The sequence below is a fragment of the Sander vitreus genome, chromosome 2 (genome assembly GCF_031162955.1).
Source record: "Sander vitreus isolate 19-12246 chromosome 2, sanVit1, whole genome shotgun sequence".
NCBI classification, from domain to species: Eukaryota; Metazoa; Chordata; class Actinopteri; order Perciformes; family Percidae; genus Sander; species Sander vitreus.
Window position 1 is genome coordinate 1,727,150 of NC_135856.1, and position 22,500 is coordinate 1,749,649.

A 22,500-nucleotide genomic window follows, 5' to 3' on the forward strand; every position below is an offset into this window, starting at 1 on the left:
GAAGGAATCTACAGACAGCAGCCAGAATGCAGCAACTTCAGGTACGGCAAAGGAAGGACAGTCACTGTTTACTTCATTAATGTGTTGACTGTGTTCATGGACTGAGGACGGGACGAGGACTCAGCAGAACCTCAACCAGGGGGTTCAGGACTCAGCAGAACCTCAACCAGGGGGTTCAGGACTCAGCAGAACCTCAACCAGGGGGTTCAGGACTCAGCAGAACCCCAAAAATCTGGATTCGGTGCATCCCTACTTTGGAATTAACGTTTCAGTCGCCAGTCACAGATTTGGCTTTTAAAAACAGAAAATTATTTTATCAAAGTGCTCGTGTTTTATGTGAGGAAATGTTTTTAGCGTTTGTGGTTCTTTAAGAACAAACACGAGGCGGTTCAGTCCTTCAGGAGGAATGACGGAGAGGAGATGAATATCACTCGGGTTTAAAATAAGAGAATTAAATATCTACGAGGTCTGAACGGGAGCAACGGATTTAAAAAGCGTTATTGTCTGAAACGCTGGCTGAGGATCAGGTTCAACTTCTAGAAGCCCGAGATCCTAAAATCATCATCCAGAGATCATTAAAGTCTTTTAAAGATCGTCTTTACTTTCTTTCTTGGAGATTAATCTTGTGTTTGTACGTTTAGTTCCCAGGAGGATAAACGGTTCTTGAAGAAATAGTTCCTGACTTCAGACATGAGATCCGTGTGAACGTCTTCCTGTTCGGTCACAATAAAACGTAACGGGAGTAATTTTGACCCTTTAAAGTAACTAGAAACACACAAAAACAGTTAAACACTGAAAATCATGATCATGTCATTACTGATAATCTGAAAAACAAATCCATCAATCAAGATAAAATAATCAAGACGACATTCAGCCGACTACGTCGAGGCTCAGCTGTTCTTTAACTTACAGTTCTACTTTCAGAGTCGGACAAACTCATGGACGTCTGGGAGGGGAACCGTCTGCAGGGAGCGTTTTCTCCACGCAGAAAGAGTCAGAAAAGCATCTGAATCCTGAAGATTTTATTTGAAATTAGTAGATTTCAGTGGGGCAGTGGTGGCCTAGAGGTTAGGGAAAATGAAAAGAGCAGCGCTCGTCCCTTAACCCCGACTGCGCAGTGGCAGATCAGTCTGCGGTTGTACTGGGTGTGTGATGTGATCAGGGCAAAAGAGGCTCTCTCTCAGTAAACCTCCCCTGAATCAATAAAATAGATTTAAATAAAGCGTTAATCACGTCGAGTTGAGCCGAGTTTACTGCTAACGTCACGTAGTTTAACGTTTGTGAAGATGCAAGGACAAAATATTGTTCGTACACGATGTAGGTTTAAAACTCTTAAGAACGTTCTGAGCAAATACACAAGAGCACGAAACACCGTTGGACTCTCGTAACTACGGCTTCATTTCTGTATTTAAAACATTAAAACGTACTGAACATCTGAGACATTTATCTGCTCACACAGCAGCGTACACAAACTAGTTAAAAACAGCGTGGTGTGAGGAGAAGACACAGATGAACAATGAGTGATGCTAAGCTAACATTTACTCAGAGCTTTCGACCCGAGACCTGGACCGAGGTCACGTGGAGAGACGGTGGAAAGATCCAGAAACCAACAACTGTGGTGGAGAACGACTTGAATCGGTTCTTCCTCTAATGAACAGTTTGAACCAGGGAGGCACCGAATCCAGGATTCAGATCCGGCTGAATATTGGGCTTTTTGACGGGGTTGGGTTTCTGCTGAACCCTACGCTGTCACTCCGCGCTACGCTGGTCGCCGTGATGACGGAGCCGTTGATTACAGGAAGGTGTTCACGTAGGTGGAGCTTCAATGCAGCAGGCTGAGAGGAAGTGGAAATGGAACTGGTGAGCAGAAAAAGTGTTGTTTGGCAGTACTTTCAGTCAAAAGAAGGCCATTCAAGTCCAGCTACATGTTCAATCTGCAATGCTGATTAGTCTGGTGGTGGCGAGGACCCTAAACAATACACAACATCACCGCTGTTACAACATCTGGTCTGAAACATCTGGAAGAATACGAGCTGAGCATGAAGGAATCTACAGACAGCAGCCAGAATGCAGCAACTTCAGGTACGGCAAAGGAAGGACAGTCACTGTTTACTTCATTAATGTGTTGACTGTGTTTCATGGACTGAGGACGGGACGAGGATTCTGTATTCGGACGAACAAAAATCTGGATTTGGTGCATCCCTAGTCAGAACGAGGAAGATGGATAAGAGTTGCGAGAACACGAGTCTGTCTGAACGCTGTCCGCTCTCTCACTCTCTCGCTACACAGTCACATGTCATTCTCAACCCAGCGGTACGTTTTCTCCCAGAAGCAATGAATGTTCTTTGGAAACGATAATCATTAAAATCCAAACAATTCCCAACGCTAGCGCTGTGGCAACGTGAGACCAGTAAGACACCGACTACCGGTAAGTAAAACCCAAACCCTCCCTTTAAGCTAAACCGTAGAAACCGTCGTTTGGCCTGCACAGAAACGTAGAAACATCCATGAGTTTGTGATTCCGAGTAAGTAAGAAAAACCGTAAAAAAAATAAAAGATAAATAAATGTCCCAGAAACCGATTTGTTGATGACGGCCTGAATGTGTTGCGTCAGCCCGCCAGTCTGAGAGCCTCTAAGAGTAAAGCTGTAAACTTTGGTAGCGACGCCTCGTCATGACGCCATCCAGCGACAGAAACCGACCTGACGGAGACGTTGGGACAGGAGGGGGACCGTGAGGAGGGTGCGTGGTCATGCTCTTCATTCATACGTTCACATAAATAGGAATCATTAATGTTGAGTCGTCCGACGGGCAAACACTTACCCGGGACGACGCTCGGTGATAGAATAATGGCCCCTCCCACCAATAAATACCTAAGCCCCGCCCACTGACAAATACTAAAATACGTCACACTGCTTTGTCCGGGTCTACAGCCGGCACGGCGAGCAACCTTCGTCTACAGTCAGAGAACAAAAACTCATTTACACGTCTCAAACAGTCTTAAAAAAAATGTTTTCAAAACTGAGCAGAGAGTGAAAGGAGAGGAAATATCAAACGCCTCGGGAAACAAGATGGCGTGCTGCTAGTCTTTCTTCTTGACGTTGTTGTTTGAGGCGAGCCGGGGCCGCGGCGCCGGGATCAGGCTTCCCAACGGGACTCGACTCCGAGCCACTTCGAAGAGCTTGGAGAAAACCTGGAGGAAGAGGAGGAGGAGGAGAGGTTAGGATCGGTAAGTGCAAGGCTCTAAATACTAAGATGGGTCTGGAGATTAAGGGGAACTGGACCATATTTCCATATTTCTGTGTCTAAGGGCGCTTTCTAGGGCTGCACAATAATACCGTTTTGCCACTCAGAGATTTGTGTTAGTTGAAAGAACAGCTTTTAAAATGTTAGTTCTTTAGTTCTGCCTTTTATGTTTAATTCAGTGTTCAATTTGTTCAATAAAAGATTAGAAATTATTTTCTTTCGTTCGTTTCAAAGTCAACAAGCAATTTGTTGTATTTTAGAAGAATGCTGAAAGCAGCAGAAATGCAGAACTGAGTACACTTCAAGTAATATTGTTATCGTGATATTCAACGATCTCGCATATTTTCCTCATATCGTGCAGCCCTAGCGCTTTCACGCCTTCCTCGTTTAGTTCGGGTTGAATCGAACTAGTGTTCGTTCGGGCAGGTCAGAACGCGGTAATCAAACTCTGATGTGCACCAAAAGAGGACCAAACAAGCGCACCGGGGCCATGCTTGGAGAGGTGGTCTCGGTACGCTTTCAAGCCAACTCTGGAGCGGTTTGTTTATGGAAGACCAGAGCAGACGTAGTAACGTCTCTCGAGAAACAATGTCTGATTATTGTAATGACATGAGCTTGTATAGCCTGTATGTGTGTGTGCATGTTTTAGGTTAAAAAGAATAATATCTGAAGATTTGTGTGCGTTTCTGTTCCATTTCTAACATCAGTTAGGATTTTAAAACTGGCTTTAGGAACCTAAACAGGAAGTTAGAACTCACCTTTCGTGGAGTCCTCTGGAAGCAAGAAGAAGAAAAGAGAGCCAGAGCGAGAGACACAGAGAGAGAGAGAGCCAGAGAGAGCGCGAGAGGGTGAAGGATGACAGAAATAAATCATCAGCACAGAGTCTCAACTACCAGTGAAAGTTTCAGTTTTCAAGGAAAGCACCGACAGCCGTAGACTTAGAGCCCGCGTACTACTATAAATCATTCCTGTGTTTCCACTCGTTCAGAGCGTGTGGCGTCCTCTCACCTGCTCCCAGAGGGTTTCAGCCACCTGGTCGATGACTGCTCCCACCTCGCGGAACTCGCCCGAGTATTTGGCGTACGCCCAGACGCAGAGCGCCGTCAGCGCAGCGCCCATCACCAGGTTACACAGCGTGGCCACGGAGCTGATGCCCATGAAGCCCGTGACCAGCGACACCACGTACATGGCGAACATGACGGCGAACAGCGTGGCCGGCGTCCGCGCCGCGAAGAAGATGTTCTTGCCGTCGTTGTGCTTGCTGAAGTTGGCGTAGGCCTCGTCCAGCTCCGCCTCCAGCTGCTCCTGGTAGCGCCGGCAGAAGTCCTCGCCGCCCATCTTCTTCACAGAGCGGAAGAGTCGCACAGAGGCCTGCCGCTGCTCCGCGTGGAGCCGCTCCAGCTCTGCCGGGGAAATGTAGGGCTGGTCTCCGCCGCAGACCTGCGGACACGACGGGTTCACACAGCAACAGCTTAACATTTAAAAAAAACAACGGCATCCTGGACGTCTGTAGGGCTCAGAGATTGGATGAATGGAGATAAACATCTCACTACTTTTGACTTTTTTTTACAAAGTAGGCTAAATGTTTAATTGTAAGTCAAAGCCACACGTGAGTCTATTAATACAGAGCTGCAACACATGGAAATGAACACACACACACACACACATTACCTGCTCCATGCTCTTGTTGTACAAGTCTTTGGCTCCCGCTACAGCGGCAAGGTTATTAGCTTCAGCTGTTGCCTAGGTAGCAGATGACAAAACACGCCTTAAACACAGGACGAGTGGAGTCAACACGTTACAGATCAACAGAGTCCTTTTACGGTCTGATCTCAGGGTTACGATAAATTATCTTCATACTTAAACATCTGAAACCATATCTTTTTATACCTTATAACAGTCAGAGAAAGCAACAGGTTTAAGATTTGAAGCCTTTAAAAAAGCTCGGTTGAAAGGATGTACACAATCTGTTTTTTTGCTTTTAATATGATGACGTAAAGTGTCCAGCAGGCAGAGCTGTTGATCAGTGAGAACATCTAAAGTACACTCTCCCATCTTCTTCATTTATCAGTTTGTACATCTTCAATTCCTTTCCTTACCCATTTTAAAAGGGTACCATATAGTTGGTTATTTTTCAACCGGGACCTTATTTTGCAAACAAGAATCTTTGAAACTGGTCCAGTATTGAGCGATGAACACTGTAACTGGCCGCCATGAACCAAGCTGTAATGTTACCCTACAGGACTAATGTTCAGCAGCAGTTAGAGTCACTAAAAGTTCTGTTGTTGCTGCTGACAGACTCAGATTATTATTCTAAGTGTCTGACAACATTATGAAAGGATCCCTACAGAGATAGACCTTTTAGTTAAAGAGTAAGATCCTTTTAGTTTAACATGAAATCACCATCACCAAACTACACCAGACTCCATGTGAATAATCAGGACTTTTAGCGTGTATAGAGCCAGCATATCTCCACCAGACTCCATGTAAATAATCAGGACTTTTAGCGTGTATAGAGCCAGCATATCTCCACCAGACTCCATGTAAATAATCAGGACTTTTAGCGTGTATAGAGCCAGCATATCTCCACCAGACTCCATGTGAATAATCAGGACTTTTAGCGTGTATAGAGCCAGCATATCTCCACATGTAAATGGGTGAATTAAGGGTTTATTTCAACCAAACCAGAGTGGTGATTGTTGGAACAGTGGAAAGATGAACCAAGACGGCTTTTGATAGTTTGATTTAGTTTGTCAACTCTGAATGAAGTGTGTTTTACGATGATGAAAATTACTGATTATTTACATGGAGTCTGGTATATTATATCAGAATAATAATCTGAGTCTGTCAGCGGCAAAAACAGAACTTTAGTGGACAGAAATTGACGCTGAACATTAGTCCTGTAGGGTAACATTACAGCTTGGTTCTTGTTTAATACTGGACCGGTTTCAGAGATTGTTGTTCCCATCAGACACAAAAACATGAGGAAATGGGGACCAGCTTATCATAAAAACATTGGCCTTCAACAAAATGAGATGTCTTTTTTTTTTAAAACAGTTCCTTCAAAGCGAAATCAATCAAATACGACACATCATGACTCAGCTTCAGCGTCATGATTTGCATACGTGTCAGGGCTCTTTTATACATCACGGAGCCAGAAAGACTTCCACTAATGATACACCTGTGTCTCCTCGTTTCGTGCCTCCTCGAGATATAACTTATGATTTGAGACATCCTTTAAGATGGAGCACCGCTGAGAACGAGTCGCGGGTCACGGACCGGAGGAGACGAAACAGAGACATGAAAAGATTTGTGTGTGTGTGTGTGTGTGTGTGTGTGACCTGCAGCATGGACTTGGGGTGAGGAAGCTCCTCTCCCTGGTAGATCTTCATGTAAGCCTGAAAACAACAAACATAAATCACGAGTCTAAATGAACACAGATTACATCTGAAAGACAGACCAGGATTTGCAAAACAAAAACTTTAAAAATGTAACATTAATGTTACCTGAGAGATCACCAAAAACCCTCAGAACTCAGTAAAGTTGTAAAAGTATTACTCAAGGAACATTTACTAAACAGTCGAGAGCTTTTAACCAGGATTTAAAAAAGAAAATAAAATCATATTTACTGAAATTACATCAACTAATCACTGAAAAAGAAGATGATTCTTTCCCATAATAATCAGCAACCTTCTCTCGTTCAGTCGATCTGGACGAACACTTTCAGGCGTCTGTAAAGATGTGTTTTTCATCTACGGATTTTAATTAGGAGAAAATATAGTTTGATCTGTTCAGGATATTTAAAACTACAGGAAACTACAACACAAGTTCAGAAATGATCCAGAAAATGAACGCCATGTTGCTGTTCTTTGGTAAAAGGCATAGTCTTCCCGGCCGTGAACCGAGCACACGCACACAGAACTGACTTTGAAGTAGTGCAGCAGGTCTCTGCAGGTGATCTTCACTCCTCCGATCTCTTTCTCCACCAGGTTCTCTGGAGCGAGCAGCGTTGGGACGAGGTTCACCAGCTCCGCCTTGAACTCCTCGTCGATATCTGAGACGAGTAAAAAAAAAACAAGTCGCGTTTAGAACGTGTGGTGGACTCGCTACTGTGCCTGTCGAGTCCTTGTCGTGTCCGTTTTATACCCATTTCCCAACGGAAACGTCTGCGCCGCGTTACACGAGGTGTCACCGCCATTCAAGTCAATGTTTGTTTAATGATATTAGTCACATTTTGGGTTGTGTCCACGGTAAAGTATATTATTTAGCATGCTTTGGTCAGGAATTCAAGATAAAAAAGTACGGATTTCCGTCTGTTGAATGACAGTTACACAACGCTAAACAACCACAAAGATACAGAAGAGTGTCAAGAAATACAATCACACACATTGTGAGGGGGGGGGGGGAGCTCATTATTTTACCGCTGAGGCGTCCATCGAAGTGCGGGTTGGTGGCCACCTTGAGGCCCGGGTGAGGCAGGAGGAAGCAGCCGATGTTGGAGAAGCAGGAGTGGATGTGTTTCCTGACGTTCTGCAGCTCCTCGTGTTGGTTCTGCTTCACCTAAAAACACACACACACAGAATCAGAGACGGAAACACTGACGCTGTGAGCGGCGGCCAGCAGAGAGCCACGGGCAGAGGAAAAAAAAAAAAAAAAGGAGTTTACAAATGCATCTTTTTAGTGTTACCCCTCGTGTTGTCTTCCTGTCCACCGTGAACTTGTCCCTCTGGGTCAACATTCTTTTTTGCCGAGGTTTTTTTCTATGCTTTTGACTCTTTTTAAAGACATTTGTCACATTTTCACAGCGCTTTTTTCCTTCATGATCAATAAACCTTATTTATGTGACATTAAACACCATTTTTGAGTTAAAGAAAATAAAAAATATGGAAGTATTTGGACTAAGTTAAGATCAGAGCATGTTGAGTGAATCACAGATGGGCTTAAGTTTAGTTTTTGAAACCATTAATATATACACACACACACACAACACACTCAAATTTGACCCGAGGAAAACTAGGCACTTTTCCCCCCCCAATGTTTTTGGTGCTTTTTTGCCGTTGAACGCTTCTTTCCACTAGACTACCATTTATAACAAGCGCACGTCCCAGTCTCACTCTCCCATAAGCTCCCACTCCTTTACAAATAACCCCGCTAACCCACAGACCAGCTATATCATTCCAGTAAGAATCAGTAATATCAGTAATCAGAGCTACACGCTCCTCTGTGCTTCCGTTGGAGCAGCCACCCATTCATAGTCCCATAACCACGGTGTCTGTCCCCCGACTGAGACCGATTAAATCTAACGTAAACCAACGAGGTGCTATACTCAACAACCTAATTGGAATTAAAACAACCACTGCAACGATAGAACAGAAGAGAATCAAATGTGGACTATTAAATATTAGATCTGTCTTCTAAAGCAATATCGGTAAACGATTTGATATCATAATCACATTAACATATTCTTCATGAATCGATCAGTCTAAATGAAGCCACTCCTCCCAGTCATACTACTCATATTCCTCGAGGCTCAGGCCGAGGAGCTGCAGCCATATTTGACTCAAGCCTGTTAATTAATCCTAAACCTAATTATAAAGCTCGTTTGAAAGTCTTATTATTAGTCACTATAAATAAAACTGAATTTTTCAAATGCTACAAGTTTGAACAAAAACACCCCAAATTCAATGAAAGTAGATATCCAATCCCTCGTACTTGTTTTTTTTGGGTAAATAAAATTAGGTTATAAAGAAATCCATATTTCTGAAATAGAAATTTAGGAAAAAAAAAAAAAAGGTCAAATTTGACCCGAAGACAACAAGGGTTAAGTAAACACCAACAAGTTAACTAGAAGACACTGATTGTAAAGCCGGTTTTTTATTTTATCATGCATGTTTTACTAGTATAGTTTAGCTGGTTGATTGATAGTATAAGAGTTAATCTTTCGTAAACCCAGACTGGTGAAACTAACCTGCAGTCTCTTCTCCAGGAAGCTCTGTCCTCCCGTCAGACCGTACGGATGTTCGTAGGGGTAGCTCCAGTCTCTGATCAGGAACATCAGAGACTGAACACAGAGACAAACAGTCAGCGCACTGATCCAGAGTTAAACCCAAGTCATTTAGGAACAACATTAACTAAACATGTATTACAGTTTCCAGCTTCAGAGTGGTTTGAAATCTGAAATTATAACTGCACAAACGTTCAGATGTAGCGTCTAATAAACAGCTCAAGAGGTTCTTTACTGATGCTCGTTGGTTCTTCCTTATCTTAATATCTAAATAAAGTAGGACATACATAGGATTAGTATTCTGAAAGTGTGATCTGTTGAGTTGTCACACACACACAGAGAGAGACAGACAGAGAGAGAGAGCGAGCAAGAGAGAGACGAGCGAGAGAGACAGCGAGAGAGACAGCGAGCGCGACAGCGAGAGAGACAGCGAGCGAGACAGCGAGAGAGAGCGCCAGAGAGAGAGCATATGAGGACGGTAAACATTTTTCACCTGAAATGGTTTCTCATAGACTTCCTCCATGGCCAGCCGTCCGTACTCTGTGAAGAGCTGCGGAGAGGAAACATAGATCACTTAGTGGGGGAACACGTGTCTGACTCGGCCTCATCCGGTGCCTGAAAGCTTTTCCATTTTGCTGCTCTAAACACTCGCCGTCCAAATCAATCTCATCTGCAGCGCGACAGCAGACAACATTCATTCATGTTTGGAATTAAAACATAAGCTGCAACTATTCTGATGATCGATTCATCAGTAAAACTTCCGCCAGCCTCTTAAATGTGATTATTTTCTAGTTTCTTCTCTCCTCTGGGACAGTAAACCGACTCATCCTTCCTTCTGTCTTTACCTACCTTCCCTATGCATTTACTTTCTTCCATCATCTTTCCTTCCTTTACCGTCTTCCCTTTTACATCTTGCCATATTTTTCATCCTTCTTTCCTCCCCTACATGCTTCCTTCTTTCCTTACTTTACAGCTTAAAGTCTACAGCTTCAAACATTCATTAAATGTCAACTATTACATTAATCTCCAACTATTCTGATAATCCATTTATCAGTTGGAGTCATTTTATTTATGATAAACAGGTAAACTTATGTGATGTCAGCGTGTTAAATATGAATATTGTTCTAGTTTCTTCTCTCCTCTGGGACAGGAAACTGAAGATCTTTGAGTTGTGGACAAAACAAGACCGAGGATGTTATCTTGGACTTTGGGAAACACTGATCCATATTTTAGAGACCAACCATCATTATTAAACAATGAAGATAACCAATAGTTGCAGCCCTGATGAGAAATCCAATTTAAAAGGATCCAACATGTGCAGAACCACGTGGGAATCATTTAACTCTTTGGAGGAAAAAACTGCAACTTAAACTGCAATAATATGAAATGAATGATGTATTTTTGACTTGAAACATTTATCAATAACTGTTAACAGACAGATAACCCAGGTTAACCCCTTTCTATTTTATTTTTTATTATTTTCTCTCCCTCTTCAGTGTCTGCCGTTTGACGGTTGATCAGCGATGAGCAGCCGGGACCAAAGATGGAAGAGAACTTTCCACTGGGAGAGATTTGAGTCTGAGCTGCTTGCTGCCTCATAAGGAAGCCGGCTGGCTTTAGTCCTGAACTCATCACAGATCACCTGACCTGACCTGGTGAACTTTAACAGAAATGCTGCCGCTCTGTCAGTCGGACAGTGAAGGAGGCCTTGTTAAAAGAAAGACACAAAAACAAGTTGATCTGCTGATCAACACGAGAAACTGACCCATAACTGGACACCCGTTTTAGGGTTGGACCAGACGTCCAGAGTTAGACTCTCGTTGTCCAACAGTGTCTAAAAAGTCCGTCATAATCTATAATTACCTGTCAATTAGGGCTCTGAAAAAACTAATGTGTTGATTATGTCCTGATGAGTTGTTTGGTCTCTAAAACGTGGATCAGTGTTTCCCAAAAAGCCCAAGATGACGTCAAAGATATTCAGTTTCCTGTCCCAGAGGAGAGAAGACACTAGAACATATTCATATTTAAGAAGCTGACATCACACAGAGTTTACCTGTTTTTTGTAACGCGTTTGTAAAAGCGTGTGCAGGCAGATACCGATACTGACCTGGAGATGCTGCAGGTCGTCTTCCTGGACATTTTGGGAGAGGTTGTACACCTGAAACACACAGAGACCTTTAATTACTTTACTCCCCAAACCCCGCAGGACTCGGACCCTGAAGCGTCTCGTCTGAAGCTGGGTTTCCGCAGCGCAGCTTTTCTCAACTGCAACTTGTCACGCTGTATCTGTGACGAGCAGAGGATGCCGACATGACGCCGACGGTGTTCACGTTTTGCAGACAATGAGTGGTTGGTGTCGAGACGTTTCTGGCCAACCACAAACTATTTGGTACGTTTTCTACTCCAGTCACACTTTGCCGCTTAGAAAGTTGTGTTTAGTTCAAATATTGTTATGCATCGCTAGCAACCAGCTAATGTTACTACTACTGAAACAAATGTATATAAAAACTCACCAGGTAACCCTCTGCTAAGCTAGCTGTTAGCATCCCTGTCATCACGATCTTTTAATTTGCTCGTAATTTAAAGTACAGCTTGTGTGTATACACGGCAGAATACATTGGAGGCACTTTCGCGAGTCTGCTCCCTCATTGGCTGACTCAGAGTCAACTTTCGGAGAGCGCGGAACATCCGGGCGCTTTCACCGCAGTCAGTAAAATTCATTCATACCGCTGTTGTCACAGGGAATGCATTGAATCGCTCCGCCTGTGGAAACCCAGCGTAGTATCGGCTACAGAGACAGAGAGAGACAGGCAGACAGAGACACAGACACAGAGAGACAGACAGAGAGCGAGAGCGAGCAGAAGGGCGTAGCATAGCAGCAGCTTTGCAGCGATGAAGAACAGCTGACCTGGACGGAGCTGGTCATGGTGCTCAGGGCGAACAGCGTGGCACAGTCTTTGATGGTCGACTGGCTGTCAAACGCACCCTGTGTGTCCATCAGTAGAACTGCAACCTGCAACAACACACTCATTACAATGGGATCATCTGGTGGAGTTAGTCGGATTACCGTCAGCGTAAACTAAGAGGAGGATTTAAAGGGTAACTTAATTTTTTTGCCTGGACACTATTCCCTCGTTTGTGTCCAAGTGACAGATGGGAACAACAAACGTAATCGGTTCAGTATAAAGCAGCAAAACAAGCTGCAATGTAACAATAATGGGAAGTTAAATAATCAGGACTTTTATCATCGTAAAACACACTTCATTCAAAGTGGACAGAAACTAAATAAAACTACCAAAAGCCGTCTTGGTTCATCTTTCCACTGTTCCAACAATCACCACTCTGGTTTGGTTGAAATAAACCCTTAATTCACCCATTTACATGTGGAGATATGCTGGCTCTATACACGCTAAAAGTCCTGATTATTTACATGGAGTCTGGTGGAGATATGCTGGCTCTATACACGCTAAAAGTCCTGATTATTTACATGGAGTCTGGTGTAGTTTGGTGATGGTGATTTCGGGGCTGTTTCATGTTAAACTAAAAGGATCTTACTCTTAGGGAAAAGGTCTATCTCTGTCCATCCCATAATGTTGTCAGACACTTAGAATAATAATCTGAGTCTGTCAGCAGCAACAACAGAACTTTTAGTGACTCTAACTGCTGCTGAACATTAGTCCTGTAGGGTTACATTGCTTTTTGGTTCACAGCTTCCCGTTACACTGTTCTCACTCAATGCTGGATCAGTTTCAAAGATTGTTGTCCACAGTAGTCCAATTAGTCACTCGGACACCAATGCTTGGGAGAAAAGGGTCCAGGTTGAGGACAAAAAAGTTACCCTTCAAAGCGGCGAGAAGATGCCGGCTGGGCGTCGGACTGTGAACTGACCTTGCAGCCGTCTGGTTTCTCCACCACGAACACCTCGCTCCAGGCCAGAATGCCCGTGGTCTCCCTCTCGCAGCCGCCTCGCCAGCTGAAGCCCGTCAGGGGCTCGTCGTTGCCGCCGACCCACGAACCCGACTGCACAGAGACCAGAGAAGGGAGGAGACGGCGTCACGCGGATCCTGTTACACTCTTAACGGTTACATTACAGACTCCAGCTTCAACACGCAGACTTTAAAAACGGCATGTGGGAAGAGTTTACTTCATGTAATGGATCAATGTGTGTGTGTGAAAAAGGAGGCTGTGGTTGGAGCAGAGGCGGGGGATTCAAGTCTTACATTGATGAACTAAGACTGCTTGCCGACTCAAAAGGAATTTCTATTAATGTAATGTTTGCTCTTTAAAGATAGGAGTCACAGTAAAGCTGCAGTGGGTAGAAAGACAAACACATTTGAAGTAGAGTGAGACCTCTTTCTGCAGCTCTCCCCACTTGGTCTGCAAGTGCAGAACAGCAAATAGGATCTCTCTCACCCTCTCTTCATCTCTCTCCCCCCCTCTCTCTCTCTCCCCCCCTCTCGTTTTCTCTCTGCACACGTGAGATACTATATGCTGAAAGGTTGCCCAAAGACACCAAAAATAAAGTGCTTACCACAGCTTTAACGTGTTTCGACACTGGTCTGTGTCCTGGTATTGTTCATGCTGACTCACTGAAATAGCTTACTGGGACACTTGATGGAACTGAGCCATCGTTAATGTTATCAGTTTCAGCTGGGCTTTTCCTACTATGACAAGTCAAAATGTCTACTGTGAAAAAAGGTCCACACTCGCCCACGTTAACAGACCGAATATAACATGTATGTCTTCAGCTTTTCCCACAAAAGTACAAGAAGCATGCTACTAGCGGAGTATCTTTGCTACTAGTAACGTTAGCCTCCGAGCCCGAGAGGAAAGGTTGACGTTGTGTCACAGACTCGTGCGATTTCAAAGGGGGGGGGCGCGAAGAGGCGGGCTGGAAGCCGCTGGTCTGTATGTATAAAAGGACAGTTGATTGGGCAAAACATGTAACTTGGATTTTATCTACCTGGGCGTGTCGCCCCAAGCAGAACCAATGTATGGAAACACTGATAATGTACGTTTATATTCTTACAGTAAACATCATCATCCAGCCTCGATTATAAATGCAACACACACACCTCCAGAACATTAAGGTTTTAAATAAAAAGAAAAGCCATTTCCCAAAACATCGGTGTCTCTTTGTGAGATTCTGTCTCTTTGAAGTCGTGTTGCGTCTCTTTTTCACATCATTTTGGATGTCATTACCATATCTGTCTTTTAGTTACAGTCAGTCATTCGGCTTAGGAGCCGCACCTATAAACCCTATAATGGCGGGAAGAGTCTGCACTCTTTTCTCCAGACCTGTGCAGGAGGGGTGTAATAATGCAGCCCGGGCATGTCCTGACCTGTGTGGGTCAGATGGCCTTTCATGTGTGGAATGAGCAGCGGTGAGCTGCGCAGAGGCCCAGAGGCACAGAGACGGCTTTGTGACGGCCTTAAATCCTTTTTACATCACGGCGAAACCCCCCCCCCCCCGAATGTTCCTCAGTGCTTACCGTAGATTAACACGGCCAAAGGTCGAGTCACAGATCAGCACATAACCCTCTGTTTACTCTGAACCCGGTCAGCAGTTCAAACTGAAATCAACAACAACAGCTGACAGGAAAATGGGTTTCTCAGACACAAGAGTCTCAATGAAAGGATGTATGAAATGTGAGTCACCTTAAACTACATGATTTTGTGAGCATGGAAGATTATAAAATAAATTTGTCCAGTTAACACATGTCCTGTTACTGATCATTCATAGTTTGATGTCATGTGAAACGTTTCACGCTGAATGACTTCTCTGGTAAACACAAGATTTAAAAAGTGTGTGTGTGTGTGTGTGTGTGCATGATTCTTTGTGGCGCAACTCAGCTTTTACAGATCTGTTGATTACATCGTGTGAGTGGAACATCTTTAGTCAAGGTCAGCTAGAACTATTTACGTCAACGATAACCTTTCATGCTCAACTGTAGAAGAACCGGTTCATATTTTTTAAAACCCTCCCATCATGCATGTTGAAACAAGCTTCTGGTGGCTTAGCTTTAGCTGAACTGGAGGATTGTGTCCTCCCTCCCGCAAGTCTTAATGCTTGATTCTGATTATTTGCTCAGATCTGATCTTTGTCTGTCTGTTCACACGACCTTTTAAAATGTGGCCTATATCAGATTCCAGTGTGAACCGTTTGCGGTTTTGAACTGACCCGCATGCGTTAAAAGACCAATACCAATGACATCAGACGCAGCACGCTGCTGAACTAAAGTCAGGGAGGTCATGGAGGAAGTCAGCATTTTGGCTTTTATTTCGAAAAGCGTGTTTAATGGCAGCCATAACATTAATGAGCAGGTGCTGAGGAGGGGGGGGAAGAGAGAAAGAAAGAGAGCGAGAGCAATTGGATATTAATTTTACCGTCTGTCTAGGGCAAACTCCTGCCGCATAATTGTGACAAATGTCGACGTAGATTGATGTAACCGTCACATCAAATCCACCTTGGTTGTTCACACTCACACACCGCATTAAAAAAAAACAAAAAAACAAACACCCCACATACGGACAGGGTCGGGCATCGAGAACAGATTCCTACTTGGAATGGTTTCAGGAATTACGATTCCAGTGGAATCGTTTCTTTATTGGAATCGTTTGGAAGATTTGGTTTCAAATCTGATCGTAGGTTCCAAATTTAATATGCGCAAGTTTTGGTTTCCGTAGCGACCAGGCGCTGGTTGTGTTGCAGCCACGGAGCTCAGTAAGCAGCGCTCTAGTCTGGCTTTATTTTCCGTTGAAAAAGTTCGGTAAAACTGCAACCCACCATTGAATCAAAATAAAACGTTCCACTTATTTGTGAAATAAGCACGTGACCTGTTTCAACTCCACCCCCAAAGATCCGGAATCAATGAGATCCGGAATCTAAAAGAACCGGAATCAGAATCGTTCAATTCCAAACGATGCCCAACCCCACGTATGGAGGTGGTCTAAATCTGATTTGAGTGTTCACACTACTTCTGAAGAAGTCTGACCTGGTCACTTGACCCCACCCCCCAAAAAATAAAAGAAATTCAGATTTGGGCCCCTTTTGCCTGCAGTCTGAAGGCAGCCTTACAGTGCAGTCGTGTTAATGAGTTCAGTCGGTAGGGACTGGAGGAACCGTTACAGCCACCAACGACTGTCTGTGTGAGTGTCGGCTTAAGAGACTTTAGACTAGAATGAATAAAGAAGGGGACGGTGGAGAAACCCTTACTGAACCTGATCAACTAACCACCATTTCATATGTTGATTCATCTGTGATTATTTTCTGGATGAAGCCAACGCTTGTTATTCCCCCCCCCCCCCACCCCACCCCTCATTCATAAATCACTTATTTACACTTGGTTTGAAATCATTTTTTTGGAGAAAACAAAGTGAAAATACTCTTAAGTGTCAAAAAATTGTGAAAAATGTGGATCAGTTTCCCCAAAAAGCCCAAGATAACATCCTCAAATGTCTTGTTTTGTCCACAACTCAAAGATATTCAGTTTCCTGTCCCAGAGGAGAGAAGAAACTAGAAGATATTCAGTTTGTCTGTGCGTCTGGCTCAGTGTTTCCCAAAAAGTCTAAGAACGTCCTCTAATGTCTTGTTTTGTTCACAACTCAAAGATCTTCAGTGTCCTGTCCCAGAGGAGAGAAGAAACTAGAACATTCATATTTAACAAGCTGACATCACACAAGATTACCTGTTTATAAACAAAATGACTCAAAATGTTGTATGTATAAATGACTTCAGACGGCAGTCCAGCCTCAGCGGAGACATGTTTTGGCGTGATGTCGGCCTACCTGTTTGTGCATGTAGCGCAGCATGAAGTCCAGCAGGAAGGACTTGCCCTTGCGGAAAGCTCCGGCCACGGAGACGACGACCACGTGGAGGTCCTGCACGGCGTCCTGCAGCAGCAGCTGCTCCAGCGCTGCCTCCTGCAGCGAGAACGAGTGCTCCTCCTCATCCGCCGACACGATCTGCACCGGCCGCGCCACCATCGCCACTTCCTCTTCTTCTTCTTCCAGCAGCTCGTCGTCCTCCACCTCGCACCTCATCGGGGATGTGGAGTTAAACCGGTCGCCGCCTGAGAGAGAGAGTCCAGTTTAAAGTTTGACTCACAATGAAACATCACAAAGAATATCATCCATCTATAAATCAGGAACCCTCTGTATGTGTGCATCTGTGTGTCTGTGAGTCTGTCTGTGCGCGAGTCTGTCTCTTTGAAATATCTCATGAACCGTTGATCCAATCTACTTCACACTTCGTTTCCTGGGTACCCAACAAACTTGGGGTGTGGAGCATATGGAGGAGTTTGGGCAGCGTTGAGGAGTTTTGTGATCGGGCAACTGTCAATAAAACTAAAAGGCTGCGGGGAAAGAAAAAAAAAGGTTGAAACACTGCGATAATGCTGGCTCTTCCGTGTTTACCCTTAACCGTAAAGGTCCATCTTAAAAGTCACTCCATTTCGCTAAGAGGAAACTCAATCAAAAGGCATTTTGCTGACACTAGATCGTATTAAGTTGCTGTGAGCTGTAAAATCACCCTGGGTCCGGCTGTTCAAGTGTGCTGCTTACTTATAACGCTAAAACATTACTGTCGGCGAAATACCCCCGCCAATCCACACACACACACACAGCAAGCCGTTAGAAAGATTCACTGCGGACTCTCAACTCCCCCTCCTTCCTGAAATATGAACTTCTGCCATCAGGGAGAAGAGTCCGTGTTCCGAGATGTAAAAACAGACTAACCGTTATTGTTTATTCCAACGTCCGTCAAGCTGCTGAGCTCCCCAGTAGTCAAGCTTAGCACAGAGCAAAAGTGCAAGAAATACGCCAGCACTTTATTACAGTTACTACTTAAGAGGTCGTGTTGTCTTCAAAACGTTTTATAGATCAGGAAATTGGGGGTTTCTTTCTACCAAAAAAGGTGTCGTGGATGGTTCCCTGCAACTGTTACTCTTCACAAGTAAAAAGAAAAAAACTCAGTTTTTATTATAGCTGCTATTATTATTATTATTATTATTATTATTATTATTATTATTATTAATAACAATAATATTATTATTAATAACAACAAATATGTCAGAAATAGCTTCAGAAACGTGGGGAAAACAAAAAAAAACGCAGGAAAAATGTGACAAAAACATCGGTAAGAAGGGACCAAAAAAACGTATTAAAAAAAAAAATAATAAAAAACTTTGGGGGAAAGCGACGGGTGTCGAAAAAGACAACCGCAACGTTGGGGGAAAAAAAAAAAAAAAAAAAAGGTATATTTTGACCCAGAAAAAATTATTCCAAACACAAAAGAAGTTGCACGGTCGACGGGTTAAAAAGGCAGCGTTGATCCATTATTACAGTTCAGGGTTCAGACGCATTTTAACCAATACTTTTTCATGACTGTGTATTCCTGAAAATGTCAGTCGACGTTATACAATAAGAATATGAATCTGTGTTAAATTTAACCATCAAATGAATGATGTATGTGGTTCATAGTGGGAGTCGTGATATCGCTCCCCGAACAGAACGCTGAGGTTAGGACGACGTGAAATACAGTTATTAATCACGTATTATTATGCTGTGTTAAAGAAACAATTCCATGACTTTTCCAAACACTTTCTGGGTCTTTTAATGTTCCCAAAACCTTTCCAGGCCTGGGATTTGCATTTTTTTAATTCCAAAACTTTTCCAGTTTTTTTCAACAAAAACATACAAACCCTGACAGTTACTACTTTAGAGGTCGTGTTGTCTGTACAGTCGTGTCCTAGGATGCTTCGTTGAGCTTTATATTTGTGTTATGTTGATTTTGGACTGTGTTTTCTGTGACATGTTTGTGTTGTGAAGCAACAGATTATGTTGTTATGTCCAAGACAAACTTCCTTTGACCTTTGGTAAACAATGTAATACTCTGTCTGAGAAATACAATACCTTTAAGGGCCTTTTTCTTTAAAGAATATTAAATAAAGACTATTAAATGAAGACTTCACATGACCCCTGGTCATCAGTTTTATACCGATAGTCGTCATGACAGAAGGAAACATATATACTGACGCCTGGAGCGTGTGATGAGAAACCCTGAAGACAGTCACAAGAGACGGGCTGTTGTCTTCTAAACATTGCTGCTGCATGGAAGTGTTTGATCATGGGATTATACAAATAAAACTGCCAGAACTTTCCACATTGTTGTTACATCATTTTTAAAATAAATCCCCATTTTGAGAGAGTCATCAGAGAGGACGCAGCCTTCTTCTTCCTCCCCGCAGGGATCAATAAACTGATGTTCAGAAAAGACAGCGAGCGGGGTTCAGCTTCACAGGAACTCAGCCACGAGGAAGGATGCTTGCTATTATGGGATGGAGAGCTGGCTGGAGGTTGGAGGTTTACAGTAAATAGACCGAGCCCAAACCAGTTTAACCTGTGAAGCCTTCAGCTCTCCTTCTACAGCAGCGCTCGCTGATGTGCAGCCCGGCGGGACGTTTCAGGGAGACGTAGTTCACTCTTTTTGGTCCTTAATCTCTCATCTGAAGACTGAAGCTTCAGCTTTCTGCTGCAGGAAGAACGAACGCTCTCGCTGTTCTGGTTTTCATTTCAGAGGCTCGAAGAGGACCAGTGATCCAGTAAATGCCTTCTGTCCCTCATGTTCTCTCTGTGCAGACACATGAGCTGCCTCAGGGAAAAAATACTTCAACGAAAAACCAACAACGACTTCTCTGTACGGCTGCAAGTAACAATTATTTTCATATTTGATTAATGTGGGCTGGATGAATGGAGGAGTAGTTTGGTCTCTAAAATTTGGGTCAGTGTTTCCCCAAAAAGTCCCGTGATGACATCCTCAAATGTCGTGTTCCGTCCACAACTCAAAGATCTTCAGTTTCCTGTAGCCTCCGTGACTTTTCCCACGTTAGTTCATTAAAAGGTGAGCTATAGAAGGTAAGCGATGCTGCACAAAGATTGTTGATATTTGAACTCAACTGCCAAACAAAAGTGACTCATTAGGTTGTTTTTGACGCCATTTCCTTGGATTTGAGCTCAAAAATGTGGCGGGACATTAGCTGGGGGTGAAGAGGACGGCGAAAAACAAGCAAGCGACAAAAAGATGAGGATTCAAAGTTAAAAGTTTCAAGACGAGGGTGGAAGGTCTGCGACAACAGCGAGGTTTGTGATTGGCTGATTTACAACAGAAGTACAGACCCAGCGGACCGTCGTGTCCGTTGGGTCTGGGAAAGAAGTTGTGTGATTGGGACTAAAAACTTCGAAGCAATTAAGGACCACGAGTCATCTAAAAAGCCACCTACACACCATACGTTGTAAAGGCTGCTCTTCCGCTGCGGTAAAGGCACCGACGTCCATGGAAGAAAAACAGAAGTTGCTGGTTAAGAGTCTGTTAACTTCAGGCCCTGGAAAACGACAAGCATCAGTGTATATCAGTACGTAGGGGGCCAAGTCTTCAACCTGCAGCAGATTTGTGCAGGTTTGGAGAGCCAAAACTTCAAAAAAATGTGACTTTGGAGTAAGAGGAAAACTGCACTAGTGCATTTCTGTACGTCACATGACACGTGGCTCAGTTTTTGCCCCACTTTTGGTCTTGGCACACAGTGTGCCGCTCCCCAAAACATCAAAGTCGATGCAGCTTTCTGCAGCTGAAACAACCCGAGCAGCTCCCGTTTACTATTCACCCATTCATAAACTCCACTAACCCGGGTTAAACCAGACTAAAAGGTTGTGACTAGTTCCTGTTTTTCAGAGGCCAGAAGTTGTTTATTGCTGTCTGGGTGTAAAGACCATTTCAAACAATATACATTTAAAAATGCGTATATTGGAAATAGTTACTAACACGGCCTTTAACTGGTAGATTTGGGTTCCCCCTCTCATTCCCCCTGCTCTGGCGTTTCCCCCCCCCTCTCATCCCCCCTGCTCTGGCGTTTCCCCCCCCTCTCATCCCCCCTGCTCTGGCGTTCCCCCCCCCCTCTCATTCCCCCTGCTCTGGCGTTTCCCCCTCATTCCCCCTGCTCTGGCGTTTCCCCCTCATTCCCCCTGCTCTGGCGTTCCCCCCTCATTCCCCCTGCTCTGGCGTTTCCCCCCTCTCATTCCCCCCTGCTCTGGCGTTTCCCCCCTCTCATTCCCCCTGCTCTGGTGTTCCCCCCTCTCATTCCCCCTGCTCTGGCGTTCCCCCCCCCCTCTCATCCCCCCTGCTCTGGCGTTTCCCCCCCCTCTCATTCCCCCTGCTCTGGCGTTTCCCCCCCCGCTCATTCCCCCTGCTCTGGCGTTTCCAAGCCCGTAAACCGGAGACATTAGGAAACACTTCTGACCCGTTTTGGTTGGTAATCTGCGGGGTTGTGTTGCAGTCTCAACGGCTCCAAACGGAGACCTTTGGTGACACCGACGCCAACGTTTCTCCTCCTGATTGGGTCTCATCGGTCACGACGTCTCATTCTCTGAGACTTAAAGCTACTAACGTTACCATGTCAACAACCAGCAGTGGGCAGAGTCTCCACGCTGCCTCCTGTTTATGTCCAGTACACCTGAATGATGAGATATGAGGTTTGGGCGTGTTAGTTTAAACAGAGATTAGTTCTTCTACTGGAGATAGAAACACTCGGTGCACCGAGATCACTTTTTGCTCTAAAAACCCAAACGTAGCCCAATGTAGATGTAGCCTTAAGCAGTGACCTCGGAGACTGTCAGTCCAATAAGCTGATAAACTCAACACAAAACTCAACACAAACATAATCCCATTGTTTTCACTCAAATAGAAAGTTTAACTCAAATCTAACCGTAGAGCCTCTCTTTCCTATAACATATATAGCAAAATAGCTTTTTGTAAACCAGTGTTGTGCTTTACACTTTTTACTCCACTACATACACATAGTACTTCTACTGCAGTAAAGGATCCGATACGTCTTCCACCGCTGATAAAAATGCAATAAAGGGAGATTTAACTGTATACTTTTACATGAAGTGTGTGTATTTACATGTATAAACTCGAAAAGGAACCGATTTTGTAGAAAATACATTAAAAAAATATATGAAAAAACACTAAAACTCGGTCCACCCATGACTACCGTTGCCGTTAGCTTACTAACGCAAACTGCCGTTTATCAGCCGTTAGAACCAACGGAACAATGACGAATTAGCTCGAAGAAGCTAGCAGCTCCGTTAGCTAGTCCGCTAACAACAAACACACAGTCGGCTGAAGGTGACGACACTAGCTGCTCCATTTCAACACACCGAGCACACCGGGGGGTTAACGTTTAGCCGCTGTCGGTT

General features: G+C 44.1%; 1 protein-coding gene across 3 annotated transcripts in view; it reads right to left on the reverse strand.

Annotated features, from left to right (window-relative positions):
- Positions 1–791: 791 nt before the first annotated feature.
- LOC144531887 (atlastin-2) overlaps positions 792–22,500 on the reverse strand; it is a 22,072-nt gene continuing 363 nt past the window's right edge. The window contains exons 1-14 of one of the 3 annotated variants that reach the window (XM_078272262.1): positions 21,543–21,746; positions 17,038–17,321; positions 13,138–13,269; positions 12,158–12,262; positions 11,357–11,407; positions 9,743–9,799; positions 9,214–9,306; positions 7,667–7,805; positions 7,172–7,299; positions 6,587–6,643; positions 4,917–4,988; positions 4,254–4,685; positions 4,004–4,018; positions 792–3,192 (exon numbers count right to left, since the gene is read on the reverse strand). In XM_078272262.1, coding sequence (XP_078128388.1) covers positions 3,082–3,192; positions 4,004–4,018; positions 4,254–4,685; positions 4,917–4,988; positions 6,587–6,643; positions 7,172–7,299; positions 7,667–7,805; positions 9,214–9,306; positions 9,743–9,799; positions 11,357–11,407; positions 12,158–12,262; positions 13,138–13,269; positions 17,038–17,321; positions 21,543–21,648 — 1,782 coding nt within the window. In that variant the 5' untranslated portion in view covers positions 21,649–21,746 and the 3' untranslated portion in view covers positions 792–3,081. Of the gene's footprint in view, positions 3,193–4,003; positions 4,019–4,253; positions 4,686–4,916; positions 4,989–6,586; positions 6,644–7,171; positions 7,300–7,666; positions 7,806–9,213; positions 9,307–9,742; positions 9,800–11,356; positions 11,408–12,157; positions 12,263–13,137; positions 13,270–17,037; positions 17,322–21,542; positions 21,747–22,500 lie in introns of those variants that run through there. The other 2 variants (XM_078272278.1, XM_078272271.1) reach the window with 2 other exon arrangements.